Here is a 26,286-nt window from a genome sequence, read left to right on the forward strand (position 1 = left end):
AACGGAAAGGTTACCTCGCTATCGCGCGCGGGGCACGGTCGAGTCGCCGTCCTCGCGGCGCCGGCGGCGGCGCTGGGGCGGGTTCCGCGGCGCCGGCTGCCGCTTCGCCTTCTTCCCCGCCGCGGCCTCCGGCGGACCCGGGAGGAAGGACGGGAACGCGCGGCCCTCGGCCTTGGCGGTGCTCTTCGGCGGGAAGTTCGTCGCCCGGTCCTTGGACACGGGCCCGTTCGTCGGCGCCAGCAGGTCCTTCTTGAAGGCCGCGTAGCGCTTCGGGTCCACGCCCAACACGCGCGACGCGAACTCCTTGTCGCCGGGCGTGAAGAGCGCCTGGAGCGGGAACGTCGTGATGGGCACGCCGAGCTGCTTGAGGAAGGCCGTGCGCGGCTTGATGACGCCGTCGAGCGGGTAGGAGAAGTAGGCCGGGAAGCGCACGACGTCGTAGACCGACAGCGCGCACTTGACGAGCTCGGCCATCTTCGGCCGCAAATCGCGGTCGACGTCGTAGGCGAGCACGGGCGGCAGCCGCGTGACGAAGCGCGCCGTGTTGACGACGCCGATCCCCTCGAGGAACTTGACGTTCGCCCGCATCGTCGCGACGTCGACGCCCAATAACGAGGGGAACGCGCGGCAGATCCGCGGCACGTCCGCGGCGTTGATCTTCAGCTCGTCGAGCCAGAAGTCGAGCACGGGGCCCATGGCGTCGTCGAGGCCGAAGAGCAGGGGAAAGGCCTCCACCAGCGACGCCAGATCCGCCTCGTCGACGCCCGCGCGCTCCCGGAGCACGTCGAGCGGCCGCAGCAGCGACTCGCGGTCCGATAACAAAGCCCGCGGATACGCCCGGACCACGTTCTCGACGTTGGTCACGCCGACCTCGTCGCGCAGCACCGTCGCCGCGTCGCGCACGGTCGCCACGGGCGCCGCCAGCAGCCAGGGGTTCGCCCGGTACAGCGACCCGATGGACCGCTCGAAGCCGAGCGAGTTGATGTAGTCCGTCACCGCGAGCATCTGGGGCATCTCGATGCTCAGCAGCTGGGGCCAGCGCACGACCATCTCCTTGACGTGCTTCGTCCGCACGCCGACGGACGTCAGCAGCAGCACGGTGTCGGAGATGGCCGCCGTCGCGTCCAGGTCGCCCGACCGGGGCCCCGCGGCGGGCCCGCCGGACGTCGCGGCCAAGACCGCGGGGCACGCGCCCGTGTCGAAGATGGAGGCGTCCGCCGCGGGCTTCAGGAGGATCTTGGGCTGCTCGCGGACGACCTTGCGCAGGTCGTACTTGCGCATCGCGAACGTCTTGGACAGGAACTGGACCGTCGCGCGGACGTCGCCGAGGAGCGCGGACGTGTTGCCCCCGCGCGCCGCGAGCTCGGGGCAGCGCTCCACCATGCCGGAGACATCGTCCTGCGTGAAGCCCGCGTCTTCGAGCAAATATTCGAGCACGGGCGTCTCGCTCAGCGCGGCGTCGTCGTCGACCTTGGCGAGCTCCGCCTCCGTCGCGCCCGCGCTCCGCAGGAAGAGCTTCACGGCCGACGACGAGTTGAGGCCGCCGGGCCGGCCGGGGGCCCCGCCGCGGGGGGACGCCCGCAAGGGCGCCGCGGCGCGCCGCCGCGCCGGGAGCAGCGGCACCGCGGCCCAGAGCGTCGCCAGGAGGGCGACGGCCCGCAGGCCTCGGCCGGGCGCCATGTTTCGCGGGGCCGCCCGGTTTGGGCGGTGCGTGTGTGCTGCGGGAGGCCTTCGGCGTGCACCCTGTGGCTGGGGGTCTGGTTAAGCCGCGGCGCCGCGATCCGTCGCGCTCACAGTCGTCGAGGTGCCCGCCAGCTATGCAGCAGGCTCGGCAAGGTCAAACCGATCTAAGTTCAAGGCTAAAGCTGAAGGCTGCCCTCTCATCCGCGATTCTGCTGCTAGCCATGCTCGCAAGGACGCTGCTCGCGATAGCCCTCCTCGCGAGCGCTAATGCGCGTAGCGTCTCCTGGTGGTTCTCCATTGCCGAGAACGCGACGACGGATGCTGCCAACATCGCCTACCTCAAGTCGCTCCCGAAAGAAGCGGTGACACGAGTCATGCCCGACATGGGCAGCATCAAGGGCGACCCGGAGGAGATCTTCGACGGCAAGCCCTGGCCGGCGACCTACGTCGGCATCTACTACGGCGACGCCTACGCCTGGTGGGCGGCGGAGGACAGGGTCAAGACGTGGTACCCCGCGCTTCGCGCGGCGCTGCCGGAGACGAAGATCTGCCCCTGGATTCTGGATACGTCCAACGCGACGTTGTTCCACGAAAAGGTGCTCAAGAACGCCACGGCCTTCATCGCCGACGCGGTCGCGATCGCGAAGCACTACGGCTTCGACGGCTGGCACATCGACTACGAGGACGAGCGGCCGGCGGACTCGTACCCGCACAAGCACGACGACCTGCGCGACTTCCTGAAGCAGTTCAGCGACGCGCTCCACGCCGAAGGCCTCGAGCTCGTCATCGACGTCGCGTCGTGGTCGTCGCTGCTCGGAAACTTCTCCAACGTCGCCGCGTCCGGCGTCGACCAGCTCCAGGACATGTCGTTCTACGCCCGCCCCGGCTCCTACAAGGAGGACCTCGCGAGCTACTACGCCCAGGTCCGGTCCGCGAACCCGACCTCCTGGGCGACGCAGGCGGGCGTCGGCGTCGGCGTCTACTACGACGGCCACAACGGCTACCCCCAGGAGTGGACCGAGGACGACGCGAAGGCGTTCTTCGCCGAGGTCGTCAATCAGGGCGGCGAGGCCGTCGACATCTTCCGGCTCTGCAAGAACACGGTCGACGACTGGCCCCGCGCGGACTGGTGGGCGACGCTCATCAGCGACTTCGCCACGGGCAAGCTCTAGGCCGCTCCCGGCGCTCCGACCCGCCCTCCGGACCTCTTTCTCGCGCGCTCCAATGCGCCTCTTCCCCGACGCTTCGCCTCGCCGCTGATCCGCGCGCCCAAGCTCGTTTAACGACCTCACGCGGTGCCGCTCTTGCGCGCGGGCGCCTCCGGCGACATCTCGACGACGACGGGCGACTCCGGCTCCGGCTCGGCGGCCTCGGCCGCCGCCGCCGCGAGGGCCGGCCCGGCGGACGACGTCCGCGTGACCTTGCGGAAGAGCTTCGAGAACACGCCCGGCCGCGCGTCGTCCGCGGGCGCCGCGGCCGGCGCGGCCCGGAGCTGCTCCGCGGCGGCCACGGCCCCGACGTCCGTCTCGCGGAGCGGCGACGCCACCTCGCCCTCCTCCCGGGCCTCGTTGTCGACGCGCGACGTCGCGCGGAGCCGCACGGCCGCGCGCACGGCGAGCGCCGACAGCTTCAGGGCCCGGCGCCGCGCGTCCTTGATGCGCGCCTTCTCCTCTTCCGGCAGCTGCTTCGGGTGGTAGTGGAACTCCAAGAGGTCCGGCAGCTCGGAGACGTGCGCGGGCCTATCGACGAACTGTTCATCGGGTTCCACGCTCAAAAAGTCGTCGTCGCTCCGGGACGCCGGCGCGGGCCCGAAGCGCGCGAGCGCCGCCTCCAGACGTTTCGCGACCGTGTCCTTGACGTGGGGGAACGACATGTAGGTGCCGTGCTCCTCGTCGAAGGTCGCGTCCAGTAATTCGAAGCTCAGCACGTAGAGCGCGTCGAACTCGAAGACCAGGGGCCAGTAGCGCTTCTTGACCTTCGACGCGTCCAGCTCGTTGCCCGCGGGGCCGACGGCGCCGAAGAGCTGCAGCAGCAGCCGCGTGATGTTGACGCCCGCCGTCGCCCAGGGCATGTACGTGGCCGTCATGATGTCCGAATCGTCGTCGTGCTCGCCGCTCTCGGCCATGGCGATGGCCGTGTCCGGCGCGGCTCTGATGAACGCGAGCATGTTCTCGACGGCCAGCACGCCGCCGCCCCGCACGTCGGACGCCGGGTCCGCGTTCTGGAAGCCGATCTTGAGCCAGTCGAGGCTCGTGCGCTCGAAGGCCTTCTTGCAGCCCCGCACGTTGTCGTGGAACGTGAGCCACAGAGCGTCGAGGAGCTCGAGGTGCTCGAGGTCGTTGTCGGGGTCGAAGGTCGTCTTCGACCGCTCGACGAGCGCGCGAAGCGCCGCGAGCTCCTCGGGCGTCGGGTAGCGGGCGGAGCACTGGCAGCAGCCCATCTTCGCGAAGTGGAACAGTCGGGGAATCTAGCAGCCCACCATGCTCGAGGCCACTCGATGAGAGCTTTCCGGCGGAATTGAACTTGGTGGAGGTGACATTGCATAGATGTTGACGCGCATCCGAGACGCCGAATCGCTCAGCTCGGTCACTCCCCGTCCGCGCCTTGCCAACCGCCGGACCGCGTCCCGCGCCTGCAACCCCGCGCGGCGCCGCCGACGCCGCGCTGCACGCCACGCCAAAAATGGACGAAACCATCGAAGTCACATTCGCGGCGAGCCCGTCCAAGGAGCTCGCCGTGGCCCCAGCCGCCGCCGCCGAAAGTTCGAGCCTGTCGCTCAAGTTCACGGCGAGCCCGACGAAGGAGTACGTCGTGAGCGCCGCGACGGAGCCGTCCGCGGCGGCGCCGCACCCGGCCGGGCCGCCGCCGCCGCCGGTGCCGCTCGCGGCCGCCTCGCCGGCCGCGCCGGCCGTCGAGGAGACGGGCCGCGGCAAGCGGCAGAAGAAGTGCCGCACGGCCGTCGTCGACGGCGAGACCGTCCTGCTGGAGAACATGTACGACGTGACGGCGAGCCACTACGTCTTCAGCAAGCCCGATCCCCCGAAGCCCAAGAAGGCCAAGCCCGCGCCGAGCGCGGCCCCCAAGCCCGCGGCGCCGCGGAAGGCGCCCGCCTTCGAGACGCGGCGCATGGCCCAGAACGCCGCGATGCGCGTCGAGATGGAGGGCCACGCCGCGCGGCGCGCGGCGTTCTACGCGTCGCAGCGCGACCACGTCGCGCCCTTCACGAACGCCGCGACGCTGCAGAGCCTCGCGGCGCGGGCCCGGGGCGTCGACCTCGGGCCGCGCCGGCCCAGCGTCGTCGTCCAGCCCGAGGAGATCACGGCGGAGCTGCGCGACTACCAGCTGGCGTCGCTGGACTGGTTCGCGGACTGCTACGAGCGCTGCGGCGCGCTGCCCTGCATCCTCGGCGACGAGATGGGTTTAGGCAAGACGCTGCAGACCATCGCCTACCTCGCGTGGCTCAAGTTCGAGAAGAAGCTCGACGGCGCGGCGCTCGTGCTCTGCCCGCTGTCGGTGCTGTCGACGTGGATGGCCGAGTGCGCGCGGTGGTGCCCGGGCCTCCGCGTCATGAAGCTCCACTCGTCAGACCCGGGCGAGCGCGAGCGCCTCCGGAGGAAGATTTTGGAGGGCGTCGGCACCTACGACGTCGTCGTGACGACGTACGAGATGGCCAAGGCGCCGAGCCTGCGGTCCGCGCTCGTGCAGAAGGTCACCTGGCGCTGCCTCGTGCTCGACGAGGGCCACGTGATCAAGAACCACGAGACGGAGATCGCGCGGACCGTGCGGAAGATGCACTTCGTCACCGCGCTGCTCCTCACGGGCACGCCGCTCCAGAACAATTTGGTCGAGCTCTGGGCGCTGCTCAACTTCCTCCACCCGGCCGCGTTCCCGGACGTCGAGCCCTTCGCGAAGGCTTATGATTTGGGCCGGGGCGTCGTCGACCGCGACATGCTCGTCAAGGCGCAGGTCGTCCTGGGGCAGCTCATGCTCCGGCGGTTGAAGGTCGACGTCGAGACGGGCCTGCCGCCGAAGCTCGAGACCGTCGTCCAGTGCCCGCTGGCGCCGCAGCAGGTCTTCTGGTACCGGAGCTTGCTGCTCAAGGAGAACGCGGCGCTGCGCAAGGTCGAGGGCGGCGGCGACGCGGCCGGCGCGCCCAAGGGCACGTACAAGTCGCTGCTGAACCTGTTGATGCAGCTCCGGAAGACGTGCTGCCACCCCTTCCTCTTCCCCGACGCCGAGGGCGACCCGGACGAGACGACGCTCGAAGAGCTCGTCGCCGCGTCGGGCAAGCTCCGCGTGCTCGACCGCCTCCTCCTGAAGCTCCACCGGAACGGCCACCGCGTCGTCGTCTTCTCCCAGTTCTCGTCCATGGTCGACATTCTGGACGACTACTGCCGCCTCCGGGGCTGGTCCTTCTGCCGCCTCACGGGCGCGACGAACCGCGTGCGCCGCGTCGTCAACGTGCGCGCGTTCAACGAGCCGTCGAGCCCGCTCTTCATCTTCCTCATGACGACGCGCGCGGGCGGCCTGGGCATCAACCTGCAGTCCGCGGACACGTGCGTGCTCTACGACTCGGACTGGAACCCGCAGGCGGACCTCCAGGCCATGGCGCGCGTGCACCGCCTGGGCCAGACGAAGACGGTCCACATCTACCGGCTCTGCGCCGCGGGCACGGCCGAGGAGCGCGTGCTCCAGCGGTCGCAGAAGAAGCTCTACCTGTCCCACGTCGTCAACCGCAACGGCGGCGGCGAGGAGGGCGACGACGACATGGACAAGCTGAGCGGCGGCGAGGTGCTGTCCATGGTCAAGTTCGGCGCGTCCGCGATCTTCAAGGCCGGCGACAACGCGGAGCCGTCGGACGCGGACCTCGACGCGATCGTCGACCGGTCGCGCGGCGCCGACGACGTCGTCGGGAATTTGGTGGGCGGCGCCGAGGACAACGCCGAGGCTTTTGATGCTACCGAGGAGGCCGTGGACACGCGCACGCTCTTCGGGTCTCGGATCGACGCGGCGCCCAAGACGTCGAAAGACATCGCGGCGACGTGGAAGGGCCTCGTCGCCGAGGGCAAGCGCGACCGGAAGCAGCGCGTGAAGATGGTCGAGGCCGCGGGCAGCGGCTACGGCTCGAAGCTCGTGCCCGTGCTCGCGTCCAACGACTACGGCCTGTACGACGGGGAAAGCTCGGTCTTCGACCGCGAGCTCGGCGGCGCGGACGCGTCCGCCTTCGCCGTGCAGAAGCGGCGCGTGCTCGTGCCCGGGCGTGACTACGCCCACGAGACGACGTGCCTCAACTGCTTTCGGGATGCCCAGGGCAAGCCTTCGGGCAAGAAGCGCCGCGCCGCGGCGCCCGCCTCCTCCAAAGCCGGCGAGGGCCCGCTCCGGAGGTGCCGGCTCTGCCCCATGGTCGTCCACGCGTCCTGCGCCGTCTACAACAACCTGGGCGAGGACACGGCCATGGGCACGTGGCAGTGCCCGCACCACGCCTGCGTCGGCTGCGGCCGGTCGACGTCCGCGGCGGGCGGGCTCCTGTTTCGGTGCGAGGCGTGCCCCGTCACGTACTGCGAGGACTGCCTGCCGCGGGCCTGCAAGGTCGTCGGCGAGTGCCGGCGTTTGGTGGCGCGGGGCTGCCCCGTGCAGCCCCAGGCCTGCTACATCCGCTGCTCCGACGCCTGCGCGGCCGCGCTCGCGGGCCGCGACGGCGCGGACGACGCGGCGATCAATTCGACGTTCGACGATCTGGACCTGACGGACGTCGACGCGGCGAACAAGAAGCTCTTCGAGTCCATGGCCCACGAGCGCGACGCCATGAACGCCCAGGACATCTCGGCGCTGGCGGCGCAGCGGCGCGAGAAGTTCCAGGAGGATTTGGTGGGCATGCTCTTGGACAAGGGCTCGGACGTCGACGGCGGCGGCGTCCGCGTGCTGCTGAAGTTCCACGGCTCCGAGTACTACGGCGCCGGGCGCCAGACCATGACCCACGGCTTCAAGGGCGCGGCGAAGGCGTTGCTGGACCTGGGCGTGGCGCGGGGCGACACCGCGCGCGAGGTCGCCGCGGAGCTCGAGGCCGCCGTCGGCCGCGGCGACCTGACGTACGTCAACGGCTCGCACCCCGTGTCGCCGACGACGGTCGTCGAGGCGCGCTACGAGGCGTCGCCGGAGCTCTACGCGGCCTGCGCCGAGAAGCGCGCCGCCGAGGACGACCTGCGCCGGTCCGCGGCGGACGCCGTCGCGGCGTCGATCGCCGGCGACGTCACGAAGCTCCTGCTGGGCGACGAGGGCGGCGACCAGCCGTTGAAGGCGGCGAAGAGCCGCTTCGAGGCGTCGAAGATGTGCCCCCTGGGCCACGACTGCCGCCGGAAGCGCGGCGCGCACCTCTGCTCGCTCTTCCCGACGGCGGAAGCGCGCGACCTGTGCGTCGAGGTCGCGCAGGCGCTCGTGGACCGGGGCGTGCTCGAGCCCCACGCGGACAGCGTCGGCGGCGCGGAGATGCCCTGGGCGGACCGCGGCGACCTGGCCAGCAACTGGGCCCAGCTCCGCCACCTGGGCCTCGCGCGGACGCCCGCGGTCGCCGAGATCCTCGCGGCGCGCGAAAAGAAGCGCGACGCGGCCGTCGGCGAGTGGAAGGCCGCGGCCCTGCGCCGCGTCGACACCCTGGGCTGGGCTTTAGTCGCGGAGCTCTTCCCGCGCGAGCGCGGCGACGCGGCGGCGCGCGAGCTCCAGCTCGCGGCGCTCGCGGCGCTCGTCGACGAGGGCGCGTTCGCGCGAGCGCACGACCCGGCGATCATGGCCAAGGGCGACGCGGCCTACGCGCGCGCGTCCTACGGCGTCCCGCTCCAGGCCTGGCGCAAGTCCAAGCCACCGCGCCGCGTCGGCAACCCCTGGGTCAACAACCTGCACCGGCCCACGTACGACGGCGTCGACTGGGACCGCGTCGCGCAAAAGTGGCGCGTCTCGGACCACTTCGGCCGCGCGGGCGACCTCTACGACGACCTCGTCGAGGCGGCGCGCGCGCGCGACGCCGTCGTCTTCGCCCGGGGCAAGTTCTACTACGGCATGCAGCCCCTGCCGAACTTCCCCGAGCCCGTCGTCCACCGCGCGGTCGTCCCGAGCGTCCCGAACGCCGCGGGCCCCTTCGTCGACCTCGCGGGCTCGCCCGCGCCCGCGCCGCCGTCGCCGACGTCCAACGAGAACCCCGTCGACCTCACGTCGCCCTAGAGGCGCGCTGTCCCCCCGCTGTTGTAACCAATCCCGCCCTGTTCGTGCTTCACCTTGAAGGCGTGTCCGGACGATTGAAGGATCGCTCTCGCTTGAGTATGGGCAGCCTCCGCCCGGCAGTCTTCGCCTTGGCAGCCTTCGCCGTGGCGTCGGCCGCGCCGCTCTCGGACGAGGCGCGAAGTCTCTTCCACGAGCGCGGCTACCACGTCGCTCCCGGATTGCTGCAGGACGAGGCGCCGGCGCTCATCCAAGAGATGCAGCGCCTCATGGACGAGGCGTCCGCCGAGGATGAGGCGGACTGGTCCGACGGCGGCGACGCGCCGTCGTCCTACGCCGTGTCCTACCAGCCCGACGCGGCGACGGGTGCGCCCATCGCCGGGCGCATCTTCAAGCTCCAGGCCGTCGCGACGCGGTCGCGCGTCATGAAGGAGCGGACGATCCTCAACGAGAAGCTCGTCGCCGTCGCGGAGCAGCTCCTGGGCGTCGCGGCCGACGAGGCCATGGACGCCTTCGGCACGAAATTCTTCCCCCTGCTGCCCGCGGAGAACGAGACGACGTCGACGTCGTTCCACGACGACACGCACTTCTTCGGCACGGCCTCGGACCGCGTGCTCTCCATGTCGCTCTACCTCGAGGACACGGACGTCGAGAACGGCTGCCTGCGCGTCGTGCCGGGCTCCCACGCAAACTACGGCGACGGCGTCCGGCGCGAAAGCCGCTACGCGCGCGGCACGGGCGCGGCGGCGCACGGCGAGTGGCTCGAGCTCGAGGCCGACGAGCGCGCGGTGGATGTGGCGGTGCCGGCGGGGACGCCCGTCTTCTTCGACGGGCGCCTCATCCACGGCGCGCGCCACAACGTCTCGCCGGAGCGGAGCTCGTTCCGCATCATCGCCCACTTCGTCCCCGCGGACCTGCCCATGGCCTGGCGGGGCGTCGACTTCGGGCGCGGCTACGCGGACCGCTACGAGGTCAAGGCGCCGGCCCCGCTCGTCGGGGCGCTGACGAGCGAGCTGTAATTGGGAACGCGGATGTGGTGCGAGACTTGTACGGTGAGGCTCCTTTGGCGAGTCAACCACTGAGTCGCCACAGGCGCGCAGGAGCAAAAACTTGAAACGTGGGTGAGCGGAGGAGTTACGCGCCGCCGCTCGCCGCGGGCGCGACGCGCTGGTGCGAGGCGACGTCCGCTTCGTCGACCTCCCGGGCACGATTCACAGCTCGACGATGGCCCTCAATGTGCCAAACGAAACGCTTGCGCATGCGGCGGCCTGGTCGTCGCTCTCAGACTTACTCGCACTCCGCGCCGTGTCGCCTGCGGGCCGGGACGCCGTGAAGCTCGCTGTTCCGTGCCACAGCAAATGCCACTCAATTTTCACGCCCGGGACGAAGTGTTCGGACAGTCTAAAGGGCGACAGCAGTTCGCGTCCAACGAAGATCGAAGCTTTGGGCCGCGTCTTTGGAAGCGGCTGTGGATACCTAGTTACTGAGGTAAGTGATGGGATGGGCATGGAGGCCGCTCTTCGTTCGTTCGTCGCGAGTACGAAACGTCGCCTGATAATAATCCATATCGCCGATGTGTCGATGTCGGCGTACTCGGTGAGGCAAATCTGCAAGTCGAGCCCGCTGCTGGAGTGTCTATCGATCCGTCGAGGGCCTAAGGAGCTGGCGGATGATTGCGCTGAGGAAATTAGTGCCACGTGCCCACTACTCAAAATGGTCACGTTGCCACCGTCAGCGCAGAGCCCAGCGGAGAGCTGGGCCATGCATTTCCCAAAGCTACCCCACTTGAATTTTTTTCGGGATCGGGATGAACGGTTTTACGAGCCTACCAATTACACTCAGATCGAGGAATCTGCGAAGCGGTGCCTCGAAGTCTCCACGTACAGGTTCCCTGATTGCGTTGTCAAGCCGGCCCTGGCCGCGTGCCTGCTACGGACGCCCCTGCCCTCGAGAGTGTCAGAGCTCGAATTTTCCATGGAATGTCAAATTGCACCGTCGACAGTTCTGACATTGGCGCGCGGGCTTCAGGAACTGGTGGACCTGCATTTGCCGTGGTTTTTCGAGCACACGCCTGCGTTTTACGACGCGCTGTTCGAAGCGCGTCCTGAGATCACAAAGCTCAACATTGAAGTGGAATTCATGGACGATGCTTCCTTCGCTCGGGCCTGCCAATTCCGCCTGATACGCCTCCAATTCGAACAATGGTCACAAAGTTCGGGACTCTCTGAAGCCTACGTCGATATGATTCTCGCGAGCCCGTGCCGCCAGACGCTCGAGTGGCTTCATTTCGAATACTTATCGTGGACGCAAACCAGCTCCATCGCCTTGTGTGCGGATGTCCTTCCTTGCATGACATCATCTGGAAGAGATGCAGTGCCCCACTCAATGGGAAGGATGCGGACATCATCGCGGCGATTGAAGCTGTACTCAGCCGCCGACCTTGGGGTCGGTTTCGTCTTGAGGAAGACCCGGACAGGTTTGCTGACGAGGCTTAAGTGCGTAAGTTCGAAGCCCCCCCCCCTCTAGAGCTCGGCCTCGTCGGCGAGCTTCGTGAGCTGGCCGTCCTTGGAGAGGAGGAAGTGGCCGGGCTCCGCGACCTCGACGACGAGCACGCCCGCGTCGACGGCCTTGTAGCCGCGGATGCGCTCGAAGGGCTTCGCGGCCGGGATGTCGGCGTCGGGGATCTCGACGTGGTCGAGGCCGCCGTTGGACACGACGAGGTCCCGGATCACGACGGACGCGTCCGCGCGCTTGTTGACGACCTTCAAACCGCCGGACACCTTGGCCGACTCCACGGCGATGTTCGCGCCGTCGAGCACGAGCACGGCGTCGGCGTCGAGGTCCAAGGAACCCGGTGTCACCTTGGCGTCGACGTCGGCCTGCGTCAGCGCGAAGGACGGCAGGAGCACGACCTTGGGCCCGCCGAACAGGCCGGCGACGCCGCTGAGCGTCCGCGTCGCGGCGACCTCGCCGGCCGTCGCCAGGCCGAGGCGCGTCGCGTGGGCCGCGTAGACCTCGAACTCCGCGGACCCGGCCGCCCCCGCGGGCTCGCCCTTGGCCGACGACGCGCGCGCGGCGTCGAGCGCGTTCTTCGCCGGCGAGAACGCGACCCAGCGCTCGAAGGTCGTGAAGCCGACCTTGGCGCCGGGCACCTCGCGCCGGAGGAGCTTCGGGTAGTCCTGCATCATGCACTCGAGGCGCGTGGGCTTCTTGAAGTCGCACTTGGCGTCGTCCTTGTACTTTGGATTCACGAACTCGTCGACGACGCCGAGGTCCTCGCCGTGGAGCGTCGCCACGTAGTCCGCGAGGCCGAGCACGAGCACGTTGGCGTTGCCCGGGTAGGGCGAGAAGCCCGTCGCCGGGTCGTTGACGTCGCCGTCGCCCGTCGCCGCCCGGAGCATGGGGTCGAGCTGGTTGTACTCGACGTTGATGACGAGGTCGTCGTCGCCCGCCTTGGCGAGGCGCGTGATCGCGCCGGCGGCCTCGCCGGCGCGCCGCGGCACGCAGACGCTGTTCATGGAGAAGCCGCGCTTCGCGGAGACGCCCAGCGCCGGGAGGATCGTGTGGAGCACCAGGGGGTTCGTGTCCTGGAAGAAGAAGACGTAGTCGAGGCCGTAGGACTCGCGCCACTTCTTCGCGATGCCCGTGGACCGCATGAGGCTGTGCACGTCGCCGTGGCCGTGGGGCTTCGTGAGCAGGGCCCAGCGGTCGTCGTCGTCGACGGCGAGCTTCGCGTTGCCGTCGCTCAGCGCCGCGACCTTGTCCTGCTTCATGATCTCGATCTGGCCCGGCTCCGCGCCGAAGTCGCCCTCGGCCTCGAGCAGCGCCCGCGTCGGCGCGTCCGTGTCGTCGGACGTCATGATGCAGAGCGGCACGACGAGGCTGGCATCGCCGCTGTCCGCGCGCGCGCGCGCCTGCACCGCGAGCACGTAGTCGACGTAGAGCTCGAGGAACGACTTGCCGGTCGCGAGCTCCACGGGCAGCTCGAGCTTGATGCCGTCGTAGCCGAGGCGCTCGCCGAGGCCGCCGGCGACGAGCACGAAGCCCGTCTTCCGCGCGGCCTCGAGGCCGTCCCGCTCCGCGGCGCCGAAGCCCGCGCCGCCGAAGACGAGCGTCTCGCCGTCGGGCACGGACGGCGCGAAGCCCTCGAAGGGGTTGTCGCCGCGCGCCGACGCGGCCAGGAGCTCGCGCGACCGGCCGACGTACTTGGCGAGGCCGCCGGCGTAGGCCGCGTCCGTCCGCGAGAGCGCGTCGACGAGGCGCCGCTTGTCGGCGTCGCCGTCGCCCGCCGCGGGCCAGTCCTCGAGGAGGTGGGTCTGGCCGAGCGCCGCGAGGCCGTCGAGCAGCGCGAGCTCCGACGCGCTCAGCAGGGCCGCGTTGCCGGGGCCGATGAGGTCCGTCGCCGACGCCGTCGTCGCGCCGCCCGACAGGGTCGTCGCGCACGTCGACGTTCCGCGGGTCGTCTTCGGCATGGCGCTCGACGTTTTCGGCATAGAGCGACCTCCCACGGGAAAGGAGGAGCCCGTGGCGAGCAGGAGCACGAGGTAGGGGCGCATGTTGCAAGCGATCTGGCAGCGCTCGTGGCGCTCCGAGAGCTGCGAGAACTGCAAGGCTGTCGCTCGTCACGTCGATCGGCCGAAGCCGTCGAGCGCGTCGCGAGACGCGTCCGCCCGCACGCGTCCGACGGAGGCGTGGAGAGTAAGAGGTCGGGCACACAAAGGGGGGAGAGGGGGACGGGAACGGCGCGGCACGCTACACGGGGCCCTTGCCCGTCGTGTCGCCCTGGCAGAACGCGCAGACGACCGCGACGTCCGGGCGGCACGCGGCGCAGACCGCGGCGGCGCAGCAGGGGAGCGTGCTGCACGTCGTGCCCTCGGCGAGGCAGAGCGCGCAGCGCATCACGGGGTTGGACTTGAACGTCGTCGGCGCCTTGGGCCCCACGGCGTCGGGCTTGTAGTGGAGGTCGCGGTCGTGGAGGCCGGGCCGCTTCTCGCCCGGCGCGCGTTTGCGGCGCTTGACCTGGGGCACGATGTTGCGCGCCGCGGACGGGTCCGCGGGCTTGAGGTAGACCTTGATGTCGTCGTGGCGGTAGCCGATGGGCCGCGTCGGGTCGCGGTGCGTCGGCGCCTCGGCGCCGTAGGCGCGCGGCGCGAGCGTGCCGCAGCGCGGCGCCTCGTACTCCGCCGCGGCGACGATGTCCGCGCACTCGGCCTCCATGGCCACGTCCGGCGTCCGCTTGTTCCAGCGCTCCTTGCGGCCCTGCGAGTTCCAGCGGTTCTTGACCATGTTCGGCGACCGGCCCGCGACGACGAGGCAGATCTGGCCCCACGCGCTGCCCCACTTCTGGTAGCTGTGGTAGAGCAGCGCGTCCTCGCGCTCGGTCCAGGGGTCGCTCACGGCCTTGAGGCCCGGCGCGAGCTTGTTGTAGAAGCGGTCGCGGATCTGCTTCGAGTTGCGCCCGGGCACGCGCGCGGCGATCTCGGGCCACTCGAGGCCCTCGGCCGCGTACTTCCGGACGGCCTCGTCCTCGGCGGCCGTGAAGCGGCCCTTGCGCTCGCCCTTGCCGATGACCTTCTCCCAGCGCAGGCGGCACTCGGCCGCGTCGCGCGAGCCGAGCGCGCGCGCGACCGCGTCCCAGTCCGTGTGCGCCTTCGAGATCGGGCCGTCCAAAGCCGCGAGCACGGAGCGGAGCCGCTTGTCCTCGAGCTGGAGCCAGCGGCCCTTGACGCCGCCGGGCGACGCGCTCTCGCGCGCGCACTCGCGGTCCATGGGCATCTCCATGGGCGTCGGCGGCCCGGCGGCCCGGGCCCCGGCGCGGCGCGCGCGCGACGGCGCCGCGCGCCGCGCGGGGCGCGCGTCGTCGAAGTCGTCGTCGTCGTCGGACTCGGTGTCGTCGCCGCCGACGCGCACGCGCCCGGCGGGCAGGTCGCCGCGCGCGCGCGGCGGGCCGCGCTTCCGCGGCGCGGGCTTCTCGCAGGGCTCGTAGATGGACTTGTGGTAGTCGTCGTTGAGCGTCGCGTAGAGCTGGCCCTCGGACTCGAGGAAGTCGACGATCTGGCGCAGGCGCACGGCGTCCATGCCCAGGGCGCCGGCGACGTAGCCGACCTGGCAGCCCTCCTCGCCCGTGCCCTCGGCGCTGTAGAAGTCGAGCACGCGCTGCCGGTCCGCCTCGAAGGTCGACGCGCCGGAGCTCGCCGCGATCATGCCGAACTCGTCGTCCTCGGACTCCGTGTCGGACATCGCGGGGCCGGGCGGCGACAGCAGCTCGTCGTCGGACGACTCCTCCTCCTCCTCCTCCGGCGGCGGCGGCGCCTCCGCGATCGCCGCGAGGAGCGCGTGCGCGGGCGGCGCGGGCTGAACGCGCCGCGTGTAGCCCCGCTTGGGCGCCTCGGCGCAGAAGCCGAGGGCGGCTTCGGCCGCCGCCGCGTACTCGCGCAGCTGCACGGGCACGCCCGCGCGCGGGAAGAGGTTGCAGGCCTGGCCGGGATGCGTCAGGTGACCGCACTTGTCGCAGTACTTCGCCGGCTCGGCCGCGGCCGCGGGCGCCGGCGCCGGCTCCGGCGCCGGCTCGGCGCCGTCCGCGCCGTCTCGAGCGTCCGGCGGCCGCGGCCGGCCGATCACGAGGGCGAGCGTGGCGCCGGCGGATTTCGCGTCGCCGATCCTGCCGACGACCTCGCCGAAGGACTCGCGCGTCGCGTCGAAGCCCTGCACGGAGAGGATGACGTCGCCCACGCGGATCGCGCCGAGGGCCATGACCTCGTGGTCCGAGAAGTCGACGACGACGACGCGCGCGGCGCCGTCTTTGTTGATGCGGATGCCGTAGGAGTTCGTCGCCGCATTGAGCGCGAGCGACACGTCGAGCACGGCGTGGCCGGTGGGCACGATGGGCGACGGCGGCCGCGGCGCCTCGGCGGGCGGCGACGGGGGCGCGGCGATTTCCGCGGGCGCGGGCGCGAGGAAAGGAGTGGGGAGAATTCCGCCGGGCGACGCCATCGTGTTCAACGGTTTGAAGGCCTCGGGATGCGTCGCCGCGTCGCGGGGGCGGGGGCGAGAGCTCTTTGGATATTTACGCTTCGCCGGGCGGCGAGAGCTTCGCCGGCGGCGAGAGAGCGGACCGGGGCGGAGCGGGCGGCGACTCGACTCCTTGAACGAATGGGTTGGAGCGCGGGCGCCAAGACTCGCGAGAACCCGTGAGGGGCGTTTGACGTCGTCGGCGCGCGGCGCGAGGCGTCGCTCTCTGAGCTCTCTGCTGCGGCGCTCTCCGGATACCTAGATGCGCGACGACTCCTTCACAAAGCGTTCACAAGGGATACGGCGTTCCGGACGCCTCCTCGGACCCCTCCTTTGCATACTTCTTTGCATGCAGGCCTGCATGCATCGAGTCCGCGATGTGCGAACCTAGCGCCCCGGGGGTCCTTGCGAGCTCGCTTCAGACTTTCGACTTAACGTCGTCAGTTCTCGTCGGCCGGCGCCGCGCGCGGCCGCGGCACGAAGGGCGGCGGCGTCGTCGCCGCGGCCGGCTCGCGCGGCGCGGGCGGCGGCATGGCCTCGGCGTCGTTCTCCCGCGCGACGAGGAGGAGGAGCGGGGCGCGGGCGCCGGCGGCGGCCTTGCAGCGGTCGTGGACGTCGTCGAAGTCCTGGCGCGTCGCGTCCCAGCCGCGGACGCTCAGGACGACGTCGCCGACCCGGAGGCCCGCGTCCGCGGCCGCGCCCCCGGGCCGGAGCTTGGAGACGATGATGTCGTCGCCGCGCTCGCCGATCGTGGCGCCGTAGCCGCCGCCGGCCGCGGGGTAGGGCACGTCGACCTCGACGACCGCGTGACCGTCCGGGACGACGGGGTCGCGCCGCTCCGGCGGCCGCGACGCGTCGCCGCGGATGGCGACGAAGCCCGCGGCGCTGCGGACCAGCGGCACCGGCGCGATGGGGTCGTCGTCGTCCGCGGCCGGCGGCGCGGCCTCGGCGGCCGGCGGCGCGGCGGCGGCCGCGGCGTCCTCCGCGCCCCCGGGCGCGCGGCTCTCGGCCGCCTCCGCGGCCGGCGGCGGCGCGGCTTCGGCGGCCGGCGCGTTCGCGGGCCGCTCGTTCAGGGCCCGGAGGGCCTGCATCCTGGAGACGTGCCGTTTGCCCGCCTCGTCGACGAAGACGACGGTCTCGCGGTCCGCGTGGCCGCGGCGGTACGTGGACCACCCGGCGAGCGCGCTCGCGTCGCCGCCGCGCTCGGACACGTAGGCAGCGAGGCCCGCGAGGTCCGCCGCCGCACGCTTCTTCGCCGCCGGGTTCGCGGCGCCCGCGGCCGCGCGCTTCTTCGGCGCCGCTTCTTCGGCCTTCGGCGCCGCGGGCTTCTTCTTCGGCGCCGCTTCCTCGGCTTTCGCTTTCGCCGCGGCGGGCTTCTTGTTCGGCGCCGCGTCTTCGGCCTTCGCCGCCGCGGGCTTCTTCGGCGCCGCGGCGGGCGCCGGCGCCGGCGCCGCGCTCTCTTGCTCCTTCTTTCGCCGCCCCCGCGATTCGAACGCGCGAATCAAGTCCTTGGGCACCTTCTCCTCTCGGTCGCCGTCGTTGTATATGACGTCGTAGGAATCGTCGTGGATGCGATCGATGAGGCCCACGTACCACTTGTCGCCGCCGCGCCACCGGGCCTCGACGGTATCATTGATCCAGAAGGTGCTCATGCTTCGCCCGGCGACGACGAGGTACGCGTCGCTCAGCGTGAGGCGGTGCCTCTCCACGCGCGACGCCTCGCTCTCCCTGGATATTCGAGATCGCTCGCCCAAAAAGTGGCAAATTCGCATTTTTTTTGTCCCCTTCCCGCAGCTAGCACATCTACGCGTCGCGCGACGGCGGTTGGCGCCGAGCCAGCGGCCGTCCGGGATTTGTTCTCGACGCGATCCGGAGCCGTGCGGCTGCGCGGCGTTCCCCGCGTCTCGAGTGTCCTTCTCCGGGCCGCGGCGCGGCGGCCGCGAAGCTTAAGCCAGCGGTCCAAACACCGCTAAGCAGCGCGGTAAAAATAGCAAGGAGGGAAGAACTAGGGAAGGAAGCAAAGCAAGAAGAAGGACAAGACGAGAGGGAACCGTCATGCAGGGGCACGATGCCGCCTCGATGCATGCAAGATGCTTCGCAAAGCCAACTTGGCAAAATCTCGTTCGGCTTGTGGCAACGTGCTCTCCTCCCACGCCGACAAGCGCCTCGCAAAGCGGTGTGAGCCGCGCCGCATCGACGCCACGGCAGGGACCATGTACGCGACGCCGACGGGCCTCTTCCCCGAGAGTCCGCCCGAGGAGGAGGACAAGAGCACGACGTCGCAGTCGACGCTGGGGTCGGCGTCGCTGGAGGACGAGCTGCGCAAGTACGAGGCCCTGGGCGCCGGCGCGTCGGAGGCCGAGGCCGTGGCGACGGCGCGGGTCGCGGGCCTCGAGCGCGCCCTGAGCGAGCGCGAGGCGACGATCGCGTCGCTCGAGGCGCGGCTCGTGCGGCGGTGGCGGCTCCGCCGCGACCGCGAGGAGGCGCGGTCCGTGCTCGAGGCCAAGGTCGCGGCGGCGGAGCGCGAGCGCGACGAGGCCCGGCGGCGCGCGGCGGCCGCGGCGCGCGCGCGCGGCGCCGCGCGCGCGGCGGCCGCGGAGTCGACGGAGGCGCTCGGCGCGTCGCGCGTCGAGGAGGCGCGGCTCGAGGAGCGGTCCAACGCCGCGGCCGTCGCCGCTGCCGCCGCCGCGGACCACGCGGCGGCCCTGGGCCTGCCCCCGCCGGCGCCCGCCGCCGCCGGTGAGGGCGCCGCGTTCCGGAAGCGCGACGGCGCGCTGGCCGAGGCGCGATGCCTCGCGGAGGAGAACGACCGGCTCCGCTTCGCCTGCGGCGCCGCGCGCCAGCGCCTCGCCGCGGCGACGGCCGCGGCGGCGCGCGCCGAGGCCGCCGCGCGGCGCGTCGTCCGGCGCAGCGACGCGCGCGTCCGGGCCGCGCGCACGGCCGTGACGGACATCCGCGACGCGCTCGCCGGCGCCGCCGCGGACGTCGACGTCGACGCGCTCCTCGCGTCGGCGTCCCGCGCGCCGCCGCTCAAGCCCCGGCGCGCCGCGGCGCCCGCGAAGCCGCGCGCGCGCCGCCGCGCCGCGGCCGACGACGCGGCCGCGACGGACGACGCGACGGCCGGGTCGACGCTCGCGCGCCTCTCCGAGGAGGACGACGACGCCATCACATCCGCGGACGACGCGCTCCCCAAGGGCGCCCAGGGCGACGCCACGGACGACGCGACGGCGGGCTCGACGCACGGCAACGACGAGGCGACGATCCTCTCCGCGGGCGCGGACGACGAGGCCTCCGCCGAAGACGGCGCGATCACGTCCGCCGACGACGCTGACAAGCGCGCGACGCCGCCGCCGCCGGAGAAGGCGGCCCGCGCGCCCGGCGACGAGACCGACGACGCGACGGCGGGCTCGACGCTCCTCAACGACGACGCGACGCTCGGCGACGCGACGCTCGGGGCCTACTCCGCCGGCGCCGACGACGAGGCGACGGCCGGCGACGAGGCGACGGCCGGCTCCGCGGACACGTCCACCGACGACGCGGCGAAGAAGCCCCTCGGCTTCGCGCCGGACCGCGCCTTCACCTGCGACTGAGGACCGCCTCCCCCGCTGTTGTTGTAACCGGGGTGTGTGTCGCGGTTCAAGTTCGGTACCTCACACGGCATGCTAGCGTTCCGTTAGCGTCGCCCCGCCGTCGTCCGCGGCGAGGCCCGGGCGCAGCGCGGACACCGTCGCCGCGAACGCGAGGAGCCGCGCGGCGTAGAACGTCGGCCGCGTCGCCTCCCGCGCGTCCCGCGCGAGGGCCGCCCGGTCCGGGTGGCGGTAGGGCGTCTTCACGAAGACCTCGCGGCCGTCGGGCGGCCGCGCGGCCACGAGCGTGAGCCGCTGCGCCTGGAGCAAAGCGTTGCTGAAGTGCGCGCGGCGGTCGTCCGGGTCCCTCGGGCAGACGAGCGTCCGGCCGGCGTCCGCCGGGTCCGGCGCCAAAAAGACGGGCCAGCTTTTCCGTTCCGGCTCGAAGCCCAGGGACGCGAGCGCGCGGCAGACGAGCGGTTTCGTCATCTCGAGCGTCCGCGTCTCGCAGCCGAGCTTCTCGCAGAGGGCCGCGAAGGCGTGCAGGGTCAGCGCCGCGAGGCCCCGGCCGCGGTAGGCCTCGGCGACGTGGAGGCCGCGCGCGTAGACCGCGCCGTCCGCGCCGACCTCCGCGAGCACGCGCGCGATCTTCGTGCCCTTGGCGCGGTCGACGCCGAGCACGACGGAGAAGCGGCGGTCGCCGTCCTCGCGGTCCCGCAGGAGCGCCACGTCGTAGCAGTCGCCGGCGGCGTCGTGGACGCGGCCCACGAGCGACCGCTGCGGCGGCCGCGACGCCGCGACGCCATTCGACGCGAGGCCGGCGGCGAGCGCCGCGCCGTCGCCCGCGCACCGGCCCGCGGCGAGGGCCAGCGCGAAGAGGAAGTGCTGCACGAGCGGCAGGGACTGGGCGTGGGCGTTGTCCGCGTCCGTCAGGAGCTTCTCGAGGTTGCCGCGCACCTCGATGCCCTCGCAGGGCGTGTCTTTTGCCACTTCTCTCAGGTCCGCCTCGCAGTGCTTGTAGCTCAGGAGCTCCGACGCGCGCGCGGCCGCGTCGAAGGTCAGGGATGGGTGTGCGTTTTGCGCTGGTGGAGGCGGCGGTGGAGGCGGTATGGCAGTGTTATGAGACGGCGTAGCAAGCACCATCGCGCGCCGCTGAACATCAACATCCACTCGACCCCATCTCGACCGCCACAACTCGGCATGGAGCTCGGAATGCGGCCCCTGTTCGGCCTCTCTACGGCCTCTCGCGTCGCCACAACGGGCGCGCTCGCTCGCGGCTCTACTGTGCGCCGCGCGCTGGCGGCGACGCGCGGTACGCTGGGCTCGCAACCCCCCGGAGGCAAGGATTTGCGCCGCGCATTAGCCACCACGCGCGGCACGCTCGGCTCGCACTCCCCCGGAGGCAAGGACTTCGATGGCAAGCGCAAAACAGCGGAAGACGCGTTCATCCGCGCGCGCGAGCTGTCGGCGCGATCGACGAGCTCCTCGTCGACGCCCGGCGTGCCCGTTGAGCAGGTGCTCATCGACAAGCCTGACGAGGTCTGCCCCGAGCGTCTCGGCGAGGCGCGGTCGTCCTACGACGAGTCGATCGCGGACTGGAAGCTCGAGCTGCTCGCGGAGCTCGAGGCCATGGTCATCGAAAAGCAGCTCCCGACCCTCACGGACGCGCAAAAGGCGCGGCTGGTGCAGTGGAACATCGAGTCCGAGTAGACACGGACCGTAAGAATCAAACTTACGAGCCCGCGCGCGTCGCCTCGTTCGCGGCCTCGCGCGCGCGCTTCGCGTAGATGCCGAGGAAGTCGACGGTCACCGGCAGGCCCATGACGTAGCCGTGGAGGAGGTCGAGCGCGCGGAACGTCGAGAGGAGGGGCTTGAAGCCGCTCGCGGCCTTCTCCTTCTCGCCCTTGAGCTTCTCCTTGATGTCGTCGATGCCCTTCTGCGAGTCCTTGAGGAACGAGTCGATGTCCTCGAGGTCCGTCTCCTGGTTCGTCGTCGACCGGCGGAACGCGAACTCGAGGTGCTCGAAGATCGTCGCCGCGGGGACGGACGCGTGCGTCTCGACGCCCAGGTTCTTGAGCGCCGCGGGCAGCTCGTCGACGGCCGCGCGGAGGAGGCAGTCGACGAGCCGCGCGATGCCGAGGCGCTGCGCGTCGGGCATGATCTCGTGCATGCCCCAGTCCAGCAGCACGGGGATCGCGGCGACGCCGCCGCCGTCCGTTCGCCGCACGTCGACGAGGATGTTGCCCGGGTGCGGGTCCATGTTCACGACGCCGCCGTGGAAGAGCAGCGTCGCGTGCGCGTCGACGAGCGCGTCGATGCACCGCTGGAGCGGCGCGCCCTTGAGGTCGTGCTTCGCCATGGCGACGTCGATGCGGTCGCCCGCGCACCAGCGCATGCAGAGCACGCCGGACCGGAGCGCGGCCACATCGTCCGTGTAGAGCGCCTCGGGCACGACGGCCTCGGAGCCGCGCGCCGCGAGCGCGGCGCGCGCGACGCCGAGCGCCCGGGCCTCGGCTTCAAAGTCCATCTCCTGGAGCAGGTTCTGGTACTGGTTCTCGACGATCTCGCCGAGGTCCGGCGTCGCGGGCTCGAGCGCCATCAGAATCTTCGCGATGACCTTCAGGCAGCACATGTCCACGTACATGACGTGGCGCACGCCCGCCTTCTGGATCTTCACGGCGACGTCGCCGCCGCCGACGGCGACGCGGTGCACCTGCGCGATGGACGCGGACGCGACGGGCTTCGCCAGGTCGCGGTCGCCGAGCGCTCCTTTGACGGCCGCGGGCGCGCCGCGCGCGCGGCGCCGCGCCGTCGCCGGGGCCATCGCCGGCATGGCGTCGCAGAGGAGCGCCAGCGGCTCGACGAACTCGTCCGCGAGGAAGCCGCGCTGGTTGCTGACCTGGGGAGGATTCAACTTCGCTTCGACGCGAGTGTTTCGCGCGCGCGCGTTCCAAAACAAGCATCCACGCTTCGAGGCCGTTCCAAAAATCAGCCGAAACGAGTGGAACACGGCCGAGAGAGGAGCCTTTGGGAATGTCGCACCCTGGTCGCCGACGACCTGGCCCATCTTCACGAGGAGGCCCCGGTCCATCTTCGCGAGCAGCACGGTCACGTCGGCGATGACGCGCACGGAGAGGCGCTCGAGGAAGGCGCGCTCCGTCGACGCCAGCAGCGACCGCGTGAAGGCGTCGAGGTGGTCGTTTTCGTCGCGCTCGACGCCGTGCCACCACCGCGCGAGCCGCCAGAGGTGCAAACACCAGAAGACGCTCGGGATGCGGTAGTTGTAGCGGTGGGCGCCGCGATACCCATAAAGAAAGAGCGTGCACGCCGAGAGCGCCGCGGACGTCCCGGGGAAGCCCCGCCGGGCGACGAACGCTAAAAACGCGGCCGTCGACGCGACCACGAAGACGCCGTAGCACCGCGCGGCGAGGACGATGAGCGCCGCGATGGCCTGGCTCAGGCACTCCTCGGGCTCGGCGACGCGCCTCTCCAGCGCGAGGACCCGCTCCGCGAGGGCGCCGGCCTCGTCGTCGTCGCCGCCGCCCGCGGCGGCGTCGCCGAGGAACGCGTCGAAAAGCGCCGCCGACTTCTCCGAGAGCGCGGGGCAGCACGCGACGCGCCGGAGCCAGCCGTCGAGGGCGGCGCGCCGCGCCTCGCGGCCGCCGAAGACCTTGGACGGGAACGGCGCGCCGCGGAGCACGCGCGCGGCCGCGCCCCGGCGCTCGACGCGGAGCAGCGCGGCCCGGAGCGCGCAGAATTCGCTGTAGCGGCGCTCGGCGCGCCGGGGCCCGGCGGCGACGACGTAGTAGGCGACGCCGCCGGCGACGGCGACGGAGCTCACGGCGACGCGCGCGTCGCCGAGCAGCGCCTTGGCGATGCGCTCCGCGGCGGGCCGGAGCCCGTGGACGTCGCCGCGGACGCGGACGCCGCCGGACGCGAGCGCCGCGGGGAAGGACCGCGCGCCGCTCAGCACGTCCCGCTCCACGTCGGGCGTGCGGAACTGGACGACGACGGCGCCCGACGGCGCCGCCGCCGCGTCGCCGCCGGCGGCGACGCGCAGCGTGGTGCCCTCGGACCAGGCCCGGAAGGTCCGCTTGCCGCCGCTCGTGACCCAGACCTCGGAGGGCAGCGCGGCGCCGACGTCCCGCCCGTCGTACTTGAGCGCACCGTCCAGGGACAGCTCCTCCACGGGCTGCCTTCCAGGGCTGGCCATCGTGGCAGACAGAAGATGAATGAACCTGTCGCAAGCCGTCCGTGCCGTCACCGTGCAGCCTCGAGCACTTCAAATGTACCTGCGCCTGGTCGAGAACTCGCGCGCGGACTCGCATATGCCGCCGGCCGCGAGCGCGCAGCGCGACTAAGGCCGCTGTAGCTTAGTCCGACACTATCTCCAGCGGCGCCTTCCAGGACGCGCGCGTCGCGAGGCGGTCCGTCTTGCGCCGTCGCGGCGGCTTCTTGCCCTCGGCCCAGCGCACGACGCGCTCCATGTCCTCGTCGTCCATGCCCATGCCCGTGCGGATGTGGTGGAGCTCGCAGCCCTTGGTGTTCCGGTTCGCGCGGAGGTCGCGGAGGTTGTCGCCGTTGTCGTCGACGAAGCACACGTCCTGGGGCCGGATGCCCCGGGGCTTCATGATCTTGGCGAAGGTGAGCTTCGCCTTGTCCAGGTCGCCCTTGGGGTGCTGCTCGATGCCGTAGCAGTCGCGCGCGCGGAAGTGGCGCAGGAGCCGCGCGGCGTTGAGCGTCTTCACGACAGTGGACCGCGAGTTGAAGCTCACGATGCCGAGGTCGCAGCCGAAGGACCGGATGGCGGCCAGCATGCTGTCCAGGCTCTTGACTCTGTCGTGGCCGCCGAGGGCCGCGACGCCCTGCTGGGAGTACAGATTCACATCCACGGCCGCGAGAGTCTTGTCGAAGTCGAACAGGACCACGCGCTTCCGCTGGCCGACTCGGATGGGCTCGTAGCTCTCCTCGGCGTCGAGGAAGCTCGCCGACGCGCCCATGGCCGCCTCCCGGCCCTGGACACGCGGTCTATTTCGCTGGAACGACAGCGCCGATGAGGCAGCCCAAACCCAGCTTAGCTCTCCTCGGCGTCGAGGAAGCTCGCCGACGCGCCCATGGCCGCCTCCCGGCCCTGGACACGCGGTCTATTTCGCTGGAACGACAGCGCCGATGAGGCAGCCCAAACCCAGCTTAGCTCTCCTCGGCGTCGAGGAAGCTCGCCGACGCTCCCATGGCCGCCTCCCGGCCCTGGACACGCGGTCTATTTCGCTGGAACGACAGCGCCGATGAGGCAGCCCGCTGCACGTTTCCCATGCAACATGCACCTAGGCAAGGAGAGCTTGGCGCCCAGCTCCACAGATGGAGGGCGTGCGCCAGGCCGCGGAGGAGATCGCGGCCACCGAGGAGCGCCTCGTCGCGGACCTCGAAGTGCTCAAGGACGTCTTCGCCGGCCCGCTCAAGAAATGGGGCGCGCAGCTCGAGTCGGGCCTCGCCGTCGTCGACCATCTCGAGGGCGCCGAGGTGAGCGGCGCGGCCGCGCGGCTCTTCGGCCCCCTCGACGACGTCGTGGCCTTCGCGCGCGAGTTCGCCCCCGCGCTGCGCGACGCGGAGCGCACGGGCGCGTGGCGCGCGTGCTTCGAGCGCCGCGAGGCCGCGCTCGTCGAGTGCTACGGCCGCTACGTCGCGCGCTACACGGCGGCCTGGGAGGAGCTCGCGGCGCTGCGGGCGCGGTCCCAGGCCGTCGAGTCCTTCCTCCGCTGCTGCGAGCTCCAGCCCGCGAACAGCCGCAACCTCACGTTGGCGTCGCTCGCGATCATGCCCGTGCAGCGCGCGCCGCGCTACGTGCTGCTCCTCGGCGAGCTCAAGAAGCGCCTGGCCAAGCGGGCCGGCGCGCGCTGCGGCCCCGCGGGCGACGACGGCGACGCGCTCGCCGCCGCGGAGGCGTGCGCGCGCCGCGCGGCGGCCGCCGTGAACGAGACGATCGCGTGCGAGGACTCGCGGCGCGACGCCGTCGCGCGCGTCGCGGCGTGCTACCAGCGCTGCGAGCAGACGGCGGAGTGGCTCGAGAGCGCGTCGGAGAAGAAGGTCGTCCTCGACGGCGCGATGTCCCGCGTGACGCGGAGCGGGCCCGTCGAGTCGTACTTTGCGCTGTTCGAGGACCGCCTCGTCTACGGCGACGAGGCCCACGCGCTCGACCTGATGAAGAGCCGCGTGGGCCGGCGCGGGAGCAACGCGGCGGCGGCGGCCGCACCGGAGGACGGCGGCCGCTACGCGCTGCACCGCGAGCTGCGGCTCGAGGAGTGCTTCGTGTGCCGAGCGGCGGGCGACGGCAAGGGCGGCTACGGCGACGCCAAGGGCCTCGCGCCCTGGGAGTTCCTCGTGCTGAGCGCGGAGAAGTCCTTCGTCGTGTCGGCGAAGGACGCGGCCGAGGCGCGGACGTGGGTCGACGCGACGCGCCTCGCGGGCGCCAGGCGCGCGGCGCGCGCGGGCAAGGCGTCGCGCGCTTTGCCGCGCGCGGCGGCGGCCTACGTGAAGCGCGGCGCGTCGACGGCGCTGACGGACTTCGACGTCTTCACGGAGCGGCCGCCCGCGTCCGCGCGCCACGGGAGCCTCTACGTCCAGGGCGGCGACCCGGAGGACGCCGCGGCCCGCGCGGACGCGCCGTCCCTCGTCGCGCGGCCCCGGGGCGCCGCGACGCCCGTCGGCACGGGCGTGTCCATGCCCTTCTTCTCCGGCGGCGCGGGCTCGCCGCGCGCGGACCGGGACCGGCGGCCGTCCGTGATCCAGCACAGCACGCACGACGTCGCGCGCGAGG

General features: G+C 71.7%; 5 protein-coding genes across 5 annotated transcripts; 1 reads left to right on the plus strand and 4 right to left on the minus strand.

Annotated features, from left to right (window-relative positions):
• Positions 1–18: 18 nt before the first annotated feature.
• Positions 19–1,680, minus strand: AURANDRAFT_62430 (hypothetical protein; the record flags this gene model as incomplete). The annotated part of the gene is made up of 1 exon (XM_009037104.1): positions 19–1,680. One exon carries the CDS (start codon positions 1,678–1,680, stop codon positions 19–21), a length of 1,662 nt encoding a protein of 553 aa, XP_009035352.1.
• Positions 1,681–2,971: 1,291 nt separating this feature from the next.
• Positions 2,972–4,123, minus strand: AURANDRAFT_62431 (hypothetical protein; the record flags this gene model as incomplete). The annotated part of the gene is made up of 1 exon (XM_009037103.1): positions 2,972–4,123. The coding sequence occupies one exon, from the start codon at positions 4,121–4,123 to the stop codon at positions 2,972–2,974; it is 1,152 nt and encodes a 383-aa protein (XP_009035351.1).
• A 162-nt stretch (positions 4,124–4,285) lies between these two features.
• On the plus strand, positions 4,286–6,501 carry AURANDRAFT_36628 (hypothetical protein; the record flags this gene model as incomplete). The annotated part of the gene is made up of 1 exon (XM_009036556.1): positions 4,286–6,501. A coding segment is annotated over one exon (2,136 nt), but the record flags the coding sequence as incomplete, so codon positions are not given.
• A 4,916-nt stretch (positions 6,502–11,417) lies between these two features.
• AURANDRAFT_22705 (hypothetical protein) lies at positions 11,418–13,367 on the minus strand (the record flags this gene model as incomplete). The annotated part of the gene is made up of 1 exon (XM_009037102.1): positions 11,418–13,367. The coding sequence occupies one exon, from the start codon at positions 13,365–13,367 to the stop codon at positions 11,418–11,420; it is 1,950 nt and encodes a 649-aa protein (XP_009035350.1).
• A 778-nt stretch (positions 13,368–14,145) lies between these two features.
• Positions 14,146–14,619, minus strand: AURANDRAFT_6492 (hypothetical protein; the record flags this gene model as incomplete). The annotated part of the gene is made up of 1 exon (XM_009036515.1): positions 14,146–14,619. A coding segment is annotated over one exon (474 nt), but the record flags the coding sequence as incomplete, so codon positions are not given.
• Positions 14,620–26,286: the final 11,667 nt, after the last annotated feature.

Source organism: Aureococcus anophagefferens (genome assembly GCF_000186865.1).
Source record: "Aureococcus anophagefferens unplaced genomic scaffold AURANscaffold_5, whole genome shotgun sequence".
NCBI classification, from domain to species: Eukaryota; class Pelagophyceae; order Pelagomonadales; family Pelagomonadaceae; genus Aureococcus; species Aureococcus anophagefferens.